The sequence below is a fragment of the Phascolarctos cinereus genome, unplaced genomic scaffold (assembly GCF_003287225.1).
Source record: "Phascolarctos cinereus isolate Bilbo 61053 unplaced genomic scaffold, phaCin_HiC Scaffold_726;HRSCAF=1367, whole genome shotgun sequence".
Classification (NCBI taxonomy): domain Eukaryota; kingdom Metazoa; phylum Chordata; class Mammalia; order Diprotodontia; family Phascolarctidae; genus Phascolarctos; species Phascolarctos cinereus.
In genome coordinates this window covers 71,124,876-71,142,353 of record NW_027556098.1, presented here as the reverse complement: position 1 = coordinate 71,142,353, position 17,478 = coordinate 71,124,876, and the positions used below count along the sequence as shown (strand labels likewise).

The window sequence follows — 17,478 nt, the reverse complement described above, 5'->3', positions numbered from 1 at the left end:
CTCTCTCTGCTATGGTTAGGTCACACGCCTTATCTCCCCAGTTAGACTATAAAATTATTGAAAACACAAGCCTGGTCTTGATCAAGTTAAGAACATTAGTCATGGAACTAATGGCTTCTAAGTCAACCTTCATCATAACAAAGTTTTGAATTACTAGGTTTAACTACAAAGAAATTTAAGGGCTCCTGAAAAGATGAGCTTCTCAGAGAAGGATGTAGCATCTTAAATTGAATACTCTTGAATGAGGAGTTATTGTCATAAGCCTTTTACGTATATTTAGGTGTGTCTATCTATCTTCCTATATCTCAAATAGCTTAGAATAATTTTCTCTTGATCAAGTTAAGAACATTAGTCATGGAACTAATGGCTTCTAAGTCAACCTTCATCATAACAAAGTTTTGAATTACTAGGTTTAACTACAAAGAAATTTAAGGGCTCCTGAAAAGATGACCACCTCCATGTGAGTTAATGGCACTACAGAATGCCACATCCTGGTGCTGATGCTCTCTCTCTCTCTCTTCAAATTATTTCCTATTTATTTGCCTGTGGAAGTGTTATACTCACCAAGAGGATACAAGCTCAACAAGACCAATGGTGGTTTTTTGCTTTATTGTTACCTCCCTAGTGCTTATTGGTAGGAGGCACTTTAAAAATGCCTGTTCAATGAATAAGTCAGTTGCTTTCTCAAAGCTATATTATTTGGGACAGCTTGGAATTAGAAGAATCACAAATAAATGTTGTCCAAAAGTATTTTTTAACATCTATACTAAGAAGAATAATTTAGTGCTTTGGTCCCTAGGGTAAACCATGAATCCATCTCATTTTCTTCTGGAATGTTTCATCAGTATTTATTTTTCAATCTTACACATGACCTATAAACCAAGAGTCGCTTTAGAAGGTGAACTTATTAGTAATCTGCCTATTTCACTATCTTAGCTACTTAACTGTTTTGGTAAATGATAAACATAAAAAATCCCTAAAACCTTTTCAACAGAGTTCTCACCAAAGGAAGTTCATATTTCAATTCAAGAATATATAAACAACAAAACTTTAGCATTTTTCTTCCATGCTAATATTTTTTCCTTGTGGATTTACGTAGCCTCTATCCCAAAGCACCAGGGCTTTGTGCAGCTACACCATAAACAACAAAAAGTCAAGAGGTTATATACCAAGAACCTAAAGAAACAAACACTTAGACTAAAGAAGAAAATGAACAAAGGAGAGGGATATTGTGTAAGGGGAGAGAAAGTTAATTCAAAATTCTGTTAAAAGTCTAAAACTGTTTAGCCCAGACACATGCTTCACCAGAAAAATAAAAGAAAATCACCTCTCTCTGAAAAAGTATAATTGAGGCCCTTTTTCCCCTTCAAGAGAAATCTAAGTCTCTCCTCTACTTTGTACTATTTATACTAAGGCCTACGGACCTTGCTGCAGAAAGCCAGATTCCTAGTTTATTGCACCATTACTTGCAATGAACAAATTTTTACCCATTTGCATTCCAAGGCATTTCTATTAACTGTTTAGGTGTCCTAACTATGGACAAAGGAAAGTCTATGTCAGGCTTAGCTTAACAATAATATGAGAATTAGTTCAAAGAATGTTACAAAGACTGTATGTGCCAGTCCCAAGCAGAGGGATTTGTTACCAGAATGATGGCTGTAGTGTGATAAATGTTTTTAGCCATGACTGCTCATGAGGAATAGCTACTGAAAGGAAAAGGATTTGAGATCTACATAAGTGTAGGGAATACTCATACTCCTAACATCATTTACCCTTGATGTGCTGAAATAAGTACTTAGGGAAATGAGTTTCAGCTCTCAGGTTAAAGGTTAGGCTTTGTCAAAGGAATGAGGAGCTAAACTAACTTCCAAAGCAAACTTCTGCATTCACTCTTCCTGACTAAAGAAATACCATAATCACAAAGTTCATTGTCATCACAGGATCTAAGACAAAGAGCTCAAAGGAATCTAGTGCAATCACCTTTATTTTGTATACGAGGGAACTGAGGTCTAGTGCAGCTGTGACTTGCCCAAGGATATTATCAGGCATGGGATTTGAACTTAGGTCTTTCGACTCCAGAACCAATATTCTTTCTTGTTACATATTGCCTCGCATCAGGTAGCAGTCTGAACATTAAATTTTGTTGGATTTAGAGTCTTAAAACTGAGAAGTCTACACATGAGTTTCTATAAGGTTCCCAAATCTGGACTTAACAGACTTTAAATTGACATAAAATGCCATTTACTAACTAAAGACCTTCAAAATCCATTTAGAATTCAAGCAGCAAAGAATTTGATCCTGCAACAACCTCTTAGACCTTAAAGACCTTTGAATATTCTCAACATCTCACAGGCTTGTAGGTTAGAGAACAGCTTTGTCTATGAAGGAATTACAATACTTAAATAGGTCTAGTTATTCCTGATATCAACAAGACAAATCCTTACTTTTAAGATGTTAATTTGTTTCACAGTAAAAAGATATCCAAGCCTACTTTTTATTAGGTTGATAAAAAAACTAGAAATATTTATTTGTCATTATATTTTTACTGAAATAAACATTATTTCTTCTAGGGTTTTTTTCCCCCTTGGTGAATACTAGGTACTCTATGCTTAAGATATCCATCTTCAAATTGACCTGATGCTTTTCAAAAATGTTCTATAGTCTAACTGTGGGTTGGGTTATTTTATTACTTAGAATGGGCTCTGACTATGTTTATCAGGACCTAATGAAGTTTAGGCCAGAGTGATTTTTTTCTATTTTTAAAATTTCTAACATCTACAAGTCAATGAACTGCAGGCTACTAGGGAAAACACTAGAACATCTGATTTGAAGATCTACAGGAGAGTTGCATTGTGTAGGTGAAATTACAGCAGGTTGACAACTTACTGTTTATGAGAAAACCTCATTCAATTAAATTCAACAAACATTAAGGTATTGTGCAAGATGCTAGGGGTAAGCTAGGTGCTGAATAATCTGACTGTAGGCCGGCGAGGAATGATATGCAGAAAATAACTATAAAAAAGGAAAGCAATGGGTAAGGGTGAAGTCTAGGCAAGGTTCTGAGAATCTGAAGAGATCATTTTCAGATGGGAAGGAAATGGAACAGGGGTATCCGGGCTGGGCCTTAGAGGAAAGGAGACTTTAAGTCTCCAGAATGGGGCAGAGGAATGTGTGAGTGATCGTGTTCATTCTAGCAGCAAATAGTTCAGTTTGCCTGTAAGAGAGTATATGAAGGGGAATGAAAGGTAGTGAGAAAAGAAAGGTAATTTAGAACAAAACTGTGGAGTAACCAGAAGTTTATATTCCACTTGCTTCTTACATATCTGGTAAAGGGGAGGAGAGGCATGACATAATCAGAATGTTCTGTTAACAGACTACTTCAATGATAGTATAAAGGATGGATTGAAGTAGTAATAAAACAGGTGGCAAGCCAATCAAGAAGCTTTTACAATAGTGTACACCGAGAGGTAATAAGGGTCTAACTACATTGAGAGGAAAAACAGGGGACAGACTCAACAAATATGCCAAAAGAGAACACTCAGGCTGCAGCAATTGATGGGCTTTGGGAGATAACGGAGAGGAAGAATCCAAGATAGCTCCAAGGTTGTGAATCTGGGTGAATGGGAAATGGTGGAAGTATTTGGAAATACTAGATAGAAGCCTTGGAATGAGGTTGGGAGGAGGGTAGAAACAAAGATGTGGTATTCATCTGCATAGAGGTGATAAATAATGCAGGGAAGAGAAGACCCCAGGCACAAAAAGAAGGCCAAGGACAGAGCTTTGGGGGGGGAACACATTCAACCACACTTAAAGGACTTGAAATTAAGTGGCTGAATAACATAGTTTCCATAAATATGGGTAAGCTTTCTATTTATTTTAGGCTAATGAAGAGCTATGTTATATAAAGCCACAGTTGATGGTTTGCAGGTTATTATTATCAAAACAAAAGAAAATTCAGTTTAAATACACTTATATAAAAAAGTCATGAAGACCCTGATAAAAGGAAATTTCTATTGAAGATCCTTTTTTTGCAGTTGTTTTATGCTTCTATCTAAAGCAAAGAATGGGCAACCTGAAACATAACTTGTTTCAATTAAAAAAACCCTTTTTTTCAAATACAGCACTACTTTGTTACCATTTAAATACCAGCTACCAATTTTACAATATGTATAGAGGCCGAGCAATATTTTCTAATAAAAGAATAAACTATGGTTTGAGTTCTGTTTCAATCATTACCTGAGGGGCTAAATTAACTAGCCTGCAGTGCTGAACTTTAATAAGCTGAACACAAATATGAGAGCAACTGCAAACAATTTCACATAATGATAATTGTCTAGGATGGTATATATAAGTTTCAAGATGTAGGCTCCTCTCTCACTTTGGGGGTGTGGAGAAAGTATGTATCAAAACTGCCAACAGTGTACATGTACACACACACACACACACACACACACACACACACACAAATTTCTTACCTAATTTTCCAAAATAGCACTCAAAACTAAATTTTCTGCACCTCATTAAACTATAGTCAACCCAAATCAATTGAATACTAAAATGAATCTTGCCAATTCTGAATTACAGAGCTTCTAAGGAATATAGCTGCTGTCCTTTCCAAATTTCTGAAATCTTCAAACTTAAATGATGTGGCTGAAGAAACTTACTCTGTAATCAGGAGACTCTTCCGCCCTAGATGAGAAGAAATGTACAACCATATCTCTCAGAAACATAACTAATAACTCCTTATCAGGCCCTAATTAGGACTCTTAGTGCATCAGCCAGGATGTCTGCTTGCCTGTCCACCAGGTTGGTGACTAAAAAACTCTATTGTGATTCACCTGTATTGTTGTAGCTGGGCCTTTCACATACTTAAAAAAAATAATCACAATGAAAGAGGGAGATGAATATATGTCTAAAAATAAATAAATAAAGCAAGGGGATGTAGCAGCAGCAGACTTTAGCAAAAGTACTCACGCAGAATCTACTGGCCAGAAGTTGATCAGAGTAACAGGACTGCAAGACAAAAAAATGGGGAGGTGAAGAGAAAGGCAGAAAAACTGAGCAGCAAAATAAATAATTACAGAAAGGTAAAAATAAATGAAATCCATCTGACCAATATGAACAACCATGAAAAGAAGCAGCAAAAAAAAAAAACCAAAAGGGTGGAAAGGAGTGAAAATAAGATCAACCAAGCTGCTCTGTGATTGCCATTGAAGTATTATTAGAAACAGAAGTTAAATTGAAAAGAATGAAAAATCACTCTGGCTTTGTTCATGAACATCCTTACTGGTTATTTTCCAAAAATTTGATGTGACCATATTTTGTTTGAAAGGAAAAATAAAGTCAATAATTGGAAATTTGTAATTTAGCAATCAGATAAGAAAGGAAGAAAAAAAATACGGTGGAGTTTTTTGTATGTGTGCATGGGTGGTGAAATCTACATTAAATGTTAAAATTTCTAATGTCCAAATTACCCATCTTTTATAAATCCTTGGAAGGCAATTAGCAGAAGTAGATGTATTCTTCCTTTGTACACTGAAGTTTAGCTCATGGAAAAAACTGGGTTTAAAGAAGCAAGGAAAATGGCAATTGTGTTGTCAGCTTGTGTCTCCCAGCTAAAATAAATCAGATGAAAGAAATGGGAAAGCATTTAGGAGGTGAAGAGAGGTAAGCTCAAGGGTGTCTCAAATAAAGCTCAGGTTTGCCTTCACCAGTACTCACGTTTCCATGTTGTCTCCCTCTAAGACAGTTTGCACAGGCAGATACCCCATTCGTGGATGCTTCGCAAAATACCTTTTTGTTCGAAATTTGTTTTTTAGTACCTTGGCAAAGTCTCGAACATCTTCTCCTGAAGTTGTCTGAAAGCAACACAAGAGTGAAACAGCATTTAGTTACCTGAGAAGTATGTGAAGGACTCCCAGGTCCAGGAGCAGTCAAAAGAAGTTGGTGTCCAAGAGCTTATACCAACACTTCACATTGTATTCCCTTAATTTGTAACGTTAATGAGCTTTTTTCTTCATCAGAAGAAAGATAAAGGGGGCAGGTAGGTGGTGCAGTGGATACAGCACCAGCCCTGGAGTCAGGAAGAACTGAGTTCAAAGCTGGCCTCAGACACATAACACTTAACTAGCTGTGTGACCCTGGGCAAATCACTTAACCCCATTGCCTAACAAAAAAGAAAAAAAAAGAGGAAGAATGATAAAGTATTATTATGTCCACTGTGTAATCTTTCTTGAACTCCTTTCATGAAGGTGAGCCAAGTGACAAAGAATACAAGATGAGAACGATTCATATAATCTTAGAGTTGAATGCGAAGTTATCTAGTTCAAATTCCCTCAAGATTATGCCTCTGCAATAAATAATCATCCTGCTTTTGCTTGAAGTCTCTAGTAATGAGAAACCCACTACCTTCTAAGGCAGTCCATTTTCATTTTTGGATGGCTCTAAATTCTCAGAACTTTTTCCTTATCATGAACTGAAAGTTGCCTTCTTGGGACCAAGCAGAACAAATACAATTTATCTTCCATGTGACAACCCTTCAAATATCTGAAGACAGCTATCATGATCCCCCAACGTGTTCTCTGCTCCAGGCTACACACATCCTCAGATCCAGAAGCTGACAAGACCATCTGTTGGATTTAGGCTATGAATTAAAGAAATATTCTAATGATTCCACAGATTCTGCTTGTATCTAGACATGGATCATTTAAACTGGAAATGCTCAATTGCTATCAAAAGAATTCTGGGTTTTTCTAATGACAAGTGAAGCAGGATCCAATTTACTATTCTAATCTACTTTAAATAATGAAATATAAGCATAAAACAATAAGTATGGTTCTTCATTTAGAGAGAATTATAATTACAGTACTGTATCACACTATTACTGACACAATTCCCTAAGAATAAAAATATCTTTCTGGATTTTAGTAAATTGAGTAGGTAGCAATAGAACAACCAAAATCAATACTTTAATGTTTAGCATATTATCCAAGATCATTGATTTAAAGCCAGAGAGAACACTTGCAGTTAATACTGCAGATAGATGAGCTCACCCATGCCCACCCACCCACGCATACGTGCGCACACATGTTATAAATTCTGGTACCTAGTAAATTTTGGTCTGTAGCCCTACCAAAAAGTATTAGCTCCCAAATCTAGGAAAATCAAGTGATTTGCACACCAAAACACTAAAACTGTTTCATGAGACTACACAGAACTGAAGCTCTCCCCAGCTACAGTAACATCACTTACTGGCGTGCAGTATTCTACCATAGGGTAGTGCATTTTATGGCCTTTTGCAACTCGGCCAGAAAAGAAGCAGCTTTGGCAGATGTCATAGTTAAAGTGCTTTAAGCTCCTGTACCTGGTAGGGGAGAAAAGATAAAAAAAATTAGTTTCTTCAAAATTTACCTTAAAAACATCTGGTAAGGGCCAAGGTCTTGAAAAAACTTTTTTCTACACTGATTTCTTATACCAGTACAATAAATATGATAATGTTACAGATGAAATATCAGAATTGCAAAAGACTTAAAAGATCTTGTAAAACACCCTTTTATTAAAGATGAAGAAATGGAGGCCCAGAGGAGCAAGAGTACATTCCCAGTGTGACACAAGTGTTTTAATGACAAAAATAGGCCTTAGATGACTTCTAACCTGGTATGATTTCTACAACACTGACCCATGTCCAAAATTCTACTCAAAGATTTTTAACAGATATATTTTTCTGTAAACATCAAAAAGGGGGGAATAAGTTCTTATTCCAAATCAATGAGAGCATAAGAATATTTTTGGTGAAATGGGAAGGTACTGGCAAACTATTAACTAGTCTACCATCAAACACTGGAATTTTCAGGATATACATTATCTATTTTTAGAACAAAATTTCATTAAAGCAATTATTTTCCAAAAAGGTAAAGAAAAATGAAGGAACGCCAATGGCAAAAGCTAAAATAAAACAAAACCTGTGAGCTAAAAAGGGACATATTTTAATCATGCGTTCTGACTGTTTTGATGACTCATTTTCCAAATACTCATTTAGCTAATTTCTGCTTTTATCATTCCCTCCCTCCTTAGTCTAGCACATACAAATAACAAATCAAACTCCAATAAAAGGCTGTATTGGAGTAGTTATAATTTTTAAGTCTTAAGTGGTAGTTAATTTTTCTCTACCCTCAAAGCTAAAATATTTCCTACTACCTCTTCTTTTTTTTTTAATTTTAAGTTGCTTTCTTGGATCTCAAGACTTTAGTCAAACGAAGAAAATTAATTACATTATGCAAAATGAATAGGAAAACTCGGATATCCCTTTCACACTCTAGTACTCCTTTTGGAGGAAAAGTAAAGAAGCATTTCTAAACGATATATTCTAATGGAGGAAATATACTACTGTTCTTTACAGTATATTTTTTTAAAAAAGCATCTCCCTTACTGTTACTTTGTAAATCCTCCCCCCACATTTCTCTCTGACTACTAGAGCAGCAGAGAAAGAAAAGGTAAGAAATGGAATGCAGTCTCCTGCTGCATCCCCACCTGAAGTCATCATTCATACCTGCCAGAAACCAGGACAAAATGAGGGTGTCTTTGTACTAGAGCAGCCTACTCTCACTGCTGTCTATCTAGGCTTTAGAAAGCTTTTGTAAAACCTCTAGGTAAACAGCATGATACGCAGAAGGATAAATAGCAATGCTAAAAGAACACCATGAATAAAGAGCACACCAAACCACACAAAGTAGCTATTAAGGAACAAAGTGATAAAACAAGTCTAACCATAATTGAAAGAGAGTATTTACTTAGCTGTTAAGTGGATTCTGAACAGGCATACCAATATATAGCTATTTTACAACAGAGTAGCTTATTCATTGCTATGGAAACCATGCTGCTGATCCAGATGTTAAAACAGATCAACAACTTTCAGAACTAAGGAGTGAGGATTATTATCAAGTAACACATTCTTTTTTAAAAAAAAAAGACCCACAAAAAGGTCAAATGGCTAAAGAGTATAAAGACACAAATTTTGCTATTTTTTGAAGCACATCAGGTTTCTAAAGCATGTTCCTTCCTAGCAGTGTAACCTTGGGGCAAATCACTTAACCTTTCCTGACCTTGTTTTTCTCAACTGTAAAAGAAAAGCATTGCACTAGACTCCAAGGCCCCTTTCTAGTGCTAACATTTTATTATTCATTCTTTCTTCTTTTTCACTTTGAAATAAAAGACTCTTTTTTGGTTTTTAAGTACCTTGGTGAATTTTCCCTTCATTTACATACTTTATGTCCTCCTGGATAGCAATTCATTAGGATACTATCCGCAGAGGCTAATCAGGTATTTTATGTATCAAGAGTAAAGTTCTGTGATTACTGCAACAACTCCTGGTGTGAACAGTAGGGTGAAAAGAAGAGAAAGGAAATCGGGGAAGTCAGACTGTTAAGATGGCCCTTTCACTTAGCCTGGTTTGTTTGTATAGAACCATCTCCTGACTTTCTGATGTTTGGGGTATGGTGCTTAGATTAGACTCAGAGAGGGGCTCTGTGTGTGTGTGTGTGTGTGTGTAGGATATAATTTTCTATTGAATGAGGTTCTGGAATAAGAAGGGGTGAACAAGGACTATAAAGGATGAAGGAAATACCTCCATCCAGATCAGTCAAATTAACTCAGCGACTAACAGATTGAGATGTCCTCCTCAGAACTCCCCTAGTATCCACCATGTTGACTAGAAAACTAACAGCTTCTGTTAGGAAGTACACAAGATCTTATGACATATACAGCAATAAAAAGAGGATCTAGGATGCGTCTGTTCTGATACCTGAATCCAATAATGGGGCACTCTTTGCAGATGTTACACTTCGCTTGGTGTTTGGCAGTTTCTGCAGCAGCCACCCTGTGTAGCACAGGCAGCCACACCATTGACTGGGGTTCCAGCCTCATCCAATCCAAGAAGAGAGCTGCTTCTATTTCTGGCTTATTGTTAGCCTGTAAGAGAAGAAGAAAAGAAGGAAAGAGAAAAGATGGGGAGGGAAAGGAAGAAGTCAGCCACAGGGAAACTGTGCTGCTTTTTTTTTTCTTTTACAGAAGTATATACAAGTAGTACTGCTTTTCACCATAATAACTTTCGATAAAGCATATGGTAGAATAGTATTTTCTCCACACATTGTTAGGTCAACAAATTCTTTCACACATTCTTCTTAACCATTTAATAAACCAAGTCAATGCCATTTCATCTATGAAGTTTTCTCTTATATCAACCCTCTCCCAAGGCATTTGATTTTTGCTTTCCTTCTATAGTTACATGATGAAAAAACTTTGTATATGCTTTGTATTTATGCTTGAAGGTAGCTATTTTAATCTCCTTAGCAGGTTAAAAGACTCTTGAGGACAGGCACAATGACATTTTTGTATTTGTATTCAAAATGCCTATTAGTTTATTTTGGAGGGTAGAAGGAACCTGGACCTATTTTTCCATCAGTGTAAAAAGTTCCAGGCATGCAAACCTGTATCATATAAGTCCCACAGTTGTTAAGTGTCAGAAGCAAGGCTTGAATCTAGGCCTTTCTGAATCTGTGTTCAACCCCTCCATACCCTATACCTTGAACAAAATATGTCTAAGTCAAATAAATTTGTACTGTAGATATTTGTGTGTTCATAGATTGCTGTTTCCTACTATTGTTGCCTACAAGTAAGTCACCTTTCCCTCTGTAAGTTTCATTTTCCTCAACTATAAAATAAAGGGCATTGAGCTGTGTGACCTCTGTGCAGCTAGGTGGTGAAGTAGATAGAGTGCTGGGCACAAAGTCAGGAAGACTGAGCTTCCTGAGTTTAAATCTGACCTCAGACACTTATTAGCTGTGTGACCCCGGGCAAGTCACATAACCTTGTTTGCCTCAGTTGCTCATCTGTAAAAAATGAGCTGGAGAAGGAAATGGCAAAACCATTCCACTATCTTTGCCAAGAAAACCCCAATGATGTCATGAAGAGTCAGACATGACTGAAAAATGATTGAACAACAACCATATGACCTCTAACATCTGTAAGGCCCCTTCTAGTTTTAAATCATGCTTCCATTCTAGCTCAATAATGGTGGCAACCCATTCTTTTCTCTAAACTCCATAAATAGCTCCCGGGGTCTTTATATATAACTAAGTACTTCAACAGTTTTGGGAATTGAACTGATTTGTTTCCAAGGCATTGAGTTAATAACAAAGACAGAAAATTTAGGCATTCATTAAACAGTTAAAGTAAAAAAAATCAATGAAATGAGAAGCCCTGAACAATGAAAACTACCAGTTCTAAATATATAATCTCATGATGAAAACTTGCCAATTACTTGGCAATATTCACTCTTCCTTCATGGAAAGTAAAGAAATTCAATGTTCAAGGAGCTACTCAAATTTGAATAACACAAGAATGAGATATCTAGGACGCAACTATGCACACTTTTGTAGTATGCTGGGATTCACTGATGGTTGCTGACAAAACAGCAACACAATATAAAAGGGCCATTTAATTTTAGTTTTTCTTTATACAAAATGGTAATAATGCTAAATTAAATAATTTTTTTTACCATTTTTACCCAAAATGGTAATAATATCAATACAGCAGCTAGGTGGTAAAGTAGATAGAGTGCCAGGCTTGGAGTCAGAAAGACTCACCTTCCTCAATTCAAATTTGGCCTCAGACATCTACTAGCTGTGTAACCCTGGGCAAGTCACTTAACCCTATCTGACTCAGTTCCTCATCTGTAAAATGAGTTGGAGAAGGAAATGGCAAACCACTCCAGTACCTTTGCCAAGAAAACTGCAAATGGTGTCCTAAGAGTCAGACACAACTGAAATAACTGAACAACAACAACAAAATAACATCAAGTTCCAGCTAATAAATATTTAACACTTATTCTATTCAAAGCATTATATTACCTACTTTTGGTGGAAAAATCAATAATTTTTTTTAAAAAAAATCTAAGTCCTTAGAAACTAACCCAACTTCCCATATAACATGAGAATTCCATCATGCCTTACAGCCTCTCTGCTTGAATACTTCCAGGGACAAGGAATTTACTACCTAAAAAGACAGCCCATTCTCTTAGGATGGGATAAACACTCTTAAACAAATAAGGGGATTATTAGGATTGAAAGGAGATTAGGTATATAAACTCTCAGGAGTGGGACTGTGGGTTGGAATCTTGAGTAGAAAGCAGGCAGAACCAGAGGCAAGAGATAAACTAGAAGTTTACCCACAGTGTTTGCATTCCCCACCTGTTTACAGGGAGGCTTAATCTTAAGAATCATAGATAGCCAGAGCCCACTAATTAATTGGAAACTTTTTTTTTAAAAATAAATTTGACCCTTCACAAAAACTGGATTTGTCCAGGGCTGAAACAAAAAAAAAAAAGGGGATGAGGAACAAAAAGGATGATGAGAGGGCATGTTCATGTTCTTGTGGGTGTTTTATGTTAAGTTTATGGTGTCTGGAAAAAATGAACAAATAAGTCTAGGTCTTTCAATGTGTGCTAGCTCTCTCAGTAAGTGGCCATACAGGTTTGATGATATATAAAACTGAGCCAGATGCTCATATCATAAAGCGCTCAGGTTGCTTTTTTTATCTCCAAGGTAGGCCACTACTACAGAATTTGGAGGGAGGGAAAGAATGGCAGGGAAAATTTAGAACATTCAATTTTTTAAAACTCTGAATCATCAGAAAGTTCTTCCCTATGTAGCCAAGCTTGGAATGACCTATAGGAGCCATTCCATGGAGTGTGCAGCTGGAATTCCCTCAAAACCTCTGGAGATACCAGGTGATTCATAACTCATTGTTTGGGTCTATTGGGGGGATGAGGAAGCTCGAGGTTGTTGCCAGGTGACTCAGCTCTGAACAGCCTTGTCACTTTGGTATGATACAAAAAAACCTGAGCAGTCCCTTTGTCCTCCCCAGTGATAGTGGGGGTGCTGCATCACACTAAAGTGACAAGTACTGAGATGGACCTGTCAGCCAATGCAACCTCCTATACCAAACTGAAATGTTTGCCTCTAACTTCCAAAACCATGTCTTATTCTTTCTTCTCAATATACATCTAACAAATCGAATCCTTCTTTTGCAAGATAGTTCAATATTTAAAACCAACTTTGAAGCACCCATGTTTGTTTGGTTTTTTTCATTAGGTTAAGGGCATCCTTTGTTCCTTCAACTATGTTGCATATTCCCCAAAGGTGTCAAAATTAGAAAGCTCCTACATATACCAAAAGAGCTTTTTATATATGAATTTTCCATAAAAATCATCTAATTTGAGAGCCCCATAACAACCCTAGGAGGTAGATGCTATTATTATCCCCAATGTACAGTTGTAGAAACTGAGGCAGACAGGGGTTAAGGGATTTGTGCAGGGTCACACAACTAGTTAAGTGTCTGAGGCTACTTGTGAACTCAGGTCTTCCTGATTCCAGGGCCAGAGCTCTATCCACTATGCCACCTAATGGGGGATGGCAAAACAAACTGTAGTATGTAAGCATAACGGAATATCACTGAACCATAACAAATGATGAATGTGAAGAATTCATATGAACTGATGTACAGTGCAGTAAGCAGAACCAGGAAAATAATATGCACAATGAATAAAACAATGTCAATGAAAATGACAAAAATGATAGTAAGTATTGTATAAGTAGAGGAGAAAAAATTCCTCTTCTTTCCAGAGGCAGTTAGCTAGCAAAAGTGGAGAGTATGCTGGGTTTGGAATCAGGAAGACCTGAGTTCAAATATGACATAAGACACTTAACTAGTGTCTTAACCTGCACAAGTCCCTTAACCTATGTGCCTCAGTTTCTATAACTGTAAAATGGGGATGATAATAATAGCACCTACCTCCCAGGATTTTCATGAAGATTTTATACTTAATAGATGTTTATTCCTATCCCTTCAACCTCTCCTTTGCAGAGAGGAGCAGGACTCCCTATGAACGTACAACATGAACATATTATCGTCAGATTCCATTGATGTACTGGTTAATTTTATTGAAATTTTTATTATTTTTTGTTAAAAATAATTTTGTTAAAAATCTGTGGATAGTGGAGGACACGGAGATTTATTTGAAAATGAAAATAATTCAAAACCAATGGATAATCCATGTACTTTTGAAAAAATTACAGTGCTTAGGCCTGGATCTGATCACTCAAGTTGTTTTAAATTAAGAACTGATACAAAAAGATTTCAAAATAAAATAAATTCAAACAAAAAACAAATACAACATGTCTTCTAGACCCTTGACCACCCCAAATAGTACCTTCTGACACCATGCTAACTTCTTAATAACAACCTTCTTAAAATGTGATACCTAGAGTTAAAGTAATATTTACAGGGAAGCTATCATCTCCTGGTTCTGGGCACTAAATTTCTATTAATATGTTAACATTTGGGGCATATACTTCATACTCTAGACCAAGGTTGGGTAACCTGTGTCCTCAAGGCCACATGTGGCCCTCTGGTCCTTAAGTGCAGCCCTTTGACTGAATCCAAACTTCACAGCACAAATCTGCTTAATAAAAGGCTTTGTTCTGTAAAACTTGGACTCAGTCAAAGAGCCACACTTGAGGACCTAAAGGGTTACATGTGGCCTAGAGGGCACAGGTTCCCCACCCTGATCTAGACTTATGTTAAGCATATAGTTATTTAAACTATCTACTTCATTTTTATACAAACTAATGCGCACAGTATACTCAACAGTGCACTGGACTCAGGAGTAAAAAAGACCTATATTCAAATCCTGCCTCAAATACTTAATAAATGTGTGACCTTGGCATGTCATTTACTCTCTGTGTCTCACTTTCTTTATCTGTATAATGAGGGTGTTGAATTCAATGGCCTCCAAGTTTCCTTCTCAGCTCTAAATCTATATTTTTATGATGTTATGTATCTTTTATCTTGTAATTTTTCAATAGTTTTTTTGGTGGGTTTTATTTTATTTTTTACCTAAAAGCAACTATGAATTCTGTAATACTTTTAAATGAATTTGCATTTTATCAATAATAACTATATAATCTACAAAAGAGTAAAACACACGTATTTTACTTTTTAACTACTACAAACATGTATGAAATAATAAAACCATTATTTTACACTTTAGCCTGCAGGTAGCAAATACCAGCTCTACTAGATTTTGTTTAATAAAAAGACAGACCAAAAGACAATAGTTGATGGACATGGGCCCCCTACAGTAGCACCCTGCCCCTTAGACCAGAAATCAGTGCTACTCAAAGTGCGGCAGTATATTTATTTCTTCATTTTTGAGGCTGATCAAGCTTTTGCTGGTTTGGTTCTCCACAAATTAAAGAAAACTATAATGGAACAAAGACAGTTAAAAGGTTAGAAAGAATACCTATGAACAAAGCTTCAAGAAATGGGCTGTTTAGCCAAAGATACAAGAGGGAAAAGAAGGGCAGAAGGAGAAACTTAATAACACTTTCCAGCTCTATGACTGTCTCTTATGGAGTGGATGGTAACCAGCTGTTCTGTTCCTCCACTGAGGACAGAACAAGAAGAAACAGGCTTAAACAGCAGCATGAGGAATGTAGGTTGTTATCCATAAATAATTTCCTGACACTGAAGGTTGTTAAACATTAGAATGATTTACTGAAGAGGACTGTGGAATCTTCTCAAGGGAACCAGCAGATTCCCACCTACTCCTGATGGTGTAATTCTGCCTAAAGGCAAGATGGTAGACTCTTCAAGGTCCAGTCCAACATTAGATCAGGATGCAAAGATCTCAATTATTTACAACTATTCATAGCCACTAAGTAATGGAATGAAAGATCAGATCTCTTTTTTTATCTTTCATTTTTTACCATAAAATGTTCGGCAGAATAGTACACAGTTTCTCTCTTTGTTTGACAGCAATAGCATTTTCAAAAATCAGACAGATTTTGAAGCAAATTTAAGGGAAATGAGACAAAAAAACAGCCAAAGTTAGCTAATTGAAATTAATTATGATCATTTTACTGTATGTCACCAGAGAAAGAATGAGATACACTAGCAGAGCAATACAGGTACACTATTCCCTGATACAAGCAATGCAAGACATGATAATATAATAATCCCTTGTACCAAAGTCTGCTCAAAACCCTGGGACATCCAAGATCCATTTTTATGGCAAGGATTGACCAACACTTCTACCCATGTAACTACATTTAGGTTCTCTTTCCTGTTGACTATTTTTGCTACATTTCCTTCCCTTCTTCTGCAATAGTCTGAGGGGTGATGGAAAACATGATGACAGTGTCTGTCTGTCTAAAAGCTCTGTGCCAACTGCTGTATCTAAGAGGCCACAACTCACAAAAAGAAAGTACTACAAGTTGGCACCACTATTGAGATCGTATCTTTTCTGTACCAGGCAGAATATCTAGACATGGAGGAAGCTAAGGTAAGAATGGGAGGACTTCAGGAACCTGCCACCACACACTGGCTACTGTAGTTGAGAAGAAACAACAAGCCTCACCAACCAACAGTAAGAACCAATTATAATAAACTATATGTTGATAAGAGACAAATGTATTTAAAGAATTAATCAGCATTTATTAAGTGCCTACCACGTGCCAGGCACTGTGCTGAGCACTAAATTCTAAAAGTAATTTATCCAAACATATGGAATTTCTGATTTATGAAGCAAATCATGGAAATAATCTCATGTACATTATTTAACAAACTAGGGCTATGGACTCTTCAGGGGGCAAAGCACTATTTGGAGTCTCCAAGGCTCTTCGATCCAATTCAACCTAAATTTATTAAAAAATATATATCATGTACTATAATGCACTATTCTAGGTGTCAAGGATATAAGGATAAAACAAAAATAACCTTTGACCTCAAGAATCTTACATTCTATTGGGAGAGACTATCACTGGATCAATACAAGACCCAAGCTACAAAGAGATGGAAAACTGGTGGCAGAGTATTTAGCTTCTTCCAAGGCTATTATGATTTTAGTTCATGGAGCAGGAGGTGAGGAAAAATCAGTTGGGCAGTCTTTTAATATTTTAAAGATTTAACATGATTTATTTTTATTTAACATGATTAACATTTAAAAATTTAACATGATTTATTCAAGTGGTGACATCTTAAAGCAGCACTTTGTTATATGGTCAAGGTAAAGCAGCAAGGAAACCTTGAACAATTTAAAACAAGTTAGAATGGAGATTCTGTATAGTAACATAGAATAGTTTGAGAACAAAAGAGGAAAGAAGCAATAAAAAATAAATAACCTATTCCCAGATTTGATGTCATGCTTTGAACTACCATAAACTAAATGCCAAAGCTTATTAACAAGTGGACATGAATATATTGAAACTTTTATTTAGTAGATCCCAGGCCACTTAAGGGAAGAATATTGTTTTTGTTACAGCGCCTAAGTGATCTGCTGTATATATTCTTACTAACAGAAAAAAAAGGTAAATTCTGTTGAAAAATACAATGAATTCAAATTATGGACTAAAAATAAATGAG

At 36.2% G+C, this 17,478-nt stretch overlaps 1 protein-coding gene across 1 annotated transcript in view; it reads right to left on the bottom strand.

Annotated features, from left to right (window-relative positions):
* Positions 1-17,478, bottom strand: part of DMD (dystrophin) — a 1,828,382-nt gene that overhangs the window by 53,041 nt on the left and 1,757,863 nt on the right. The window contains 4 exon segments of the mRNA XM_078146592.1: positions 4,975-5,013; positions 5,722-5,858; positions 7,252-7,363; positions 9,800-9,966. Of these exon segments, the coding sequence (XP_078002718.1) occupies positions 4,975-5,013; positions 5,722-5,858; positions 7,252-7,363; positions 9,800-9,966 (455 nt within the window).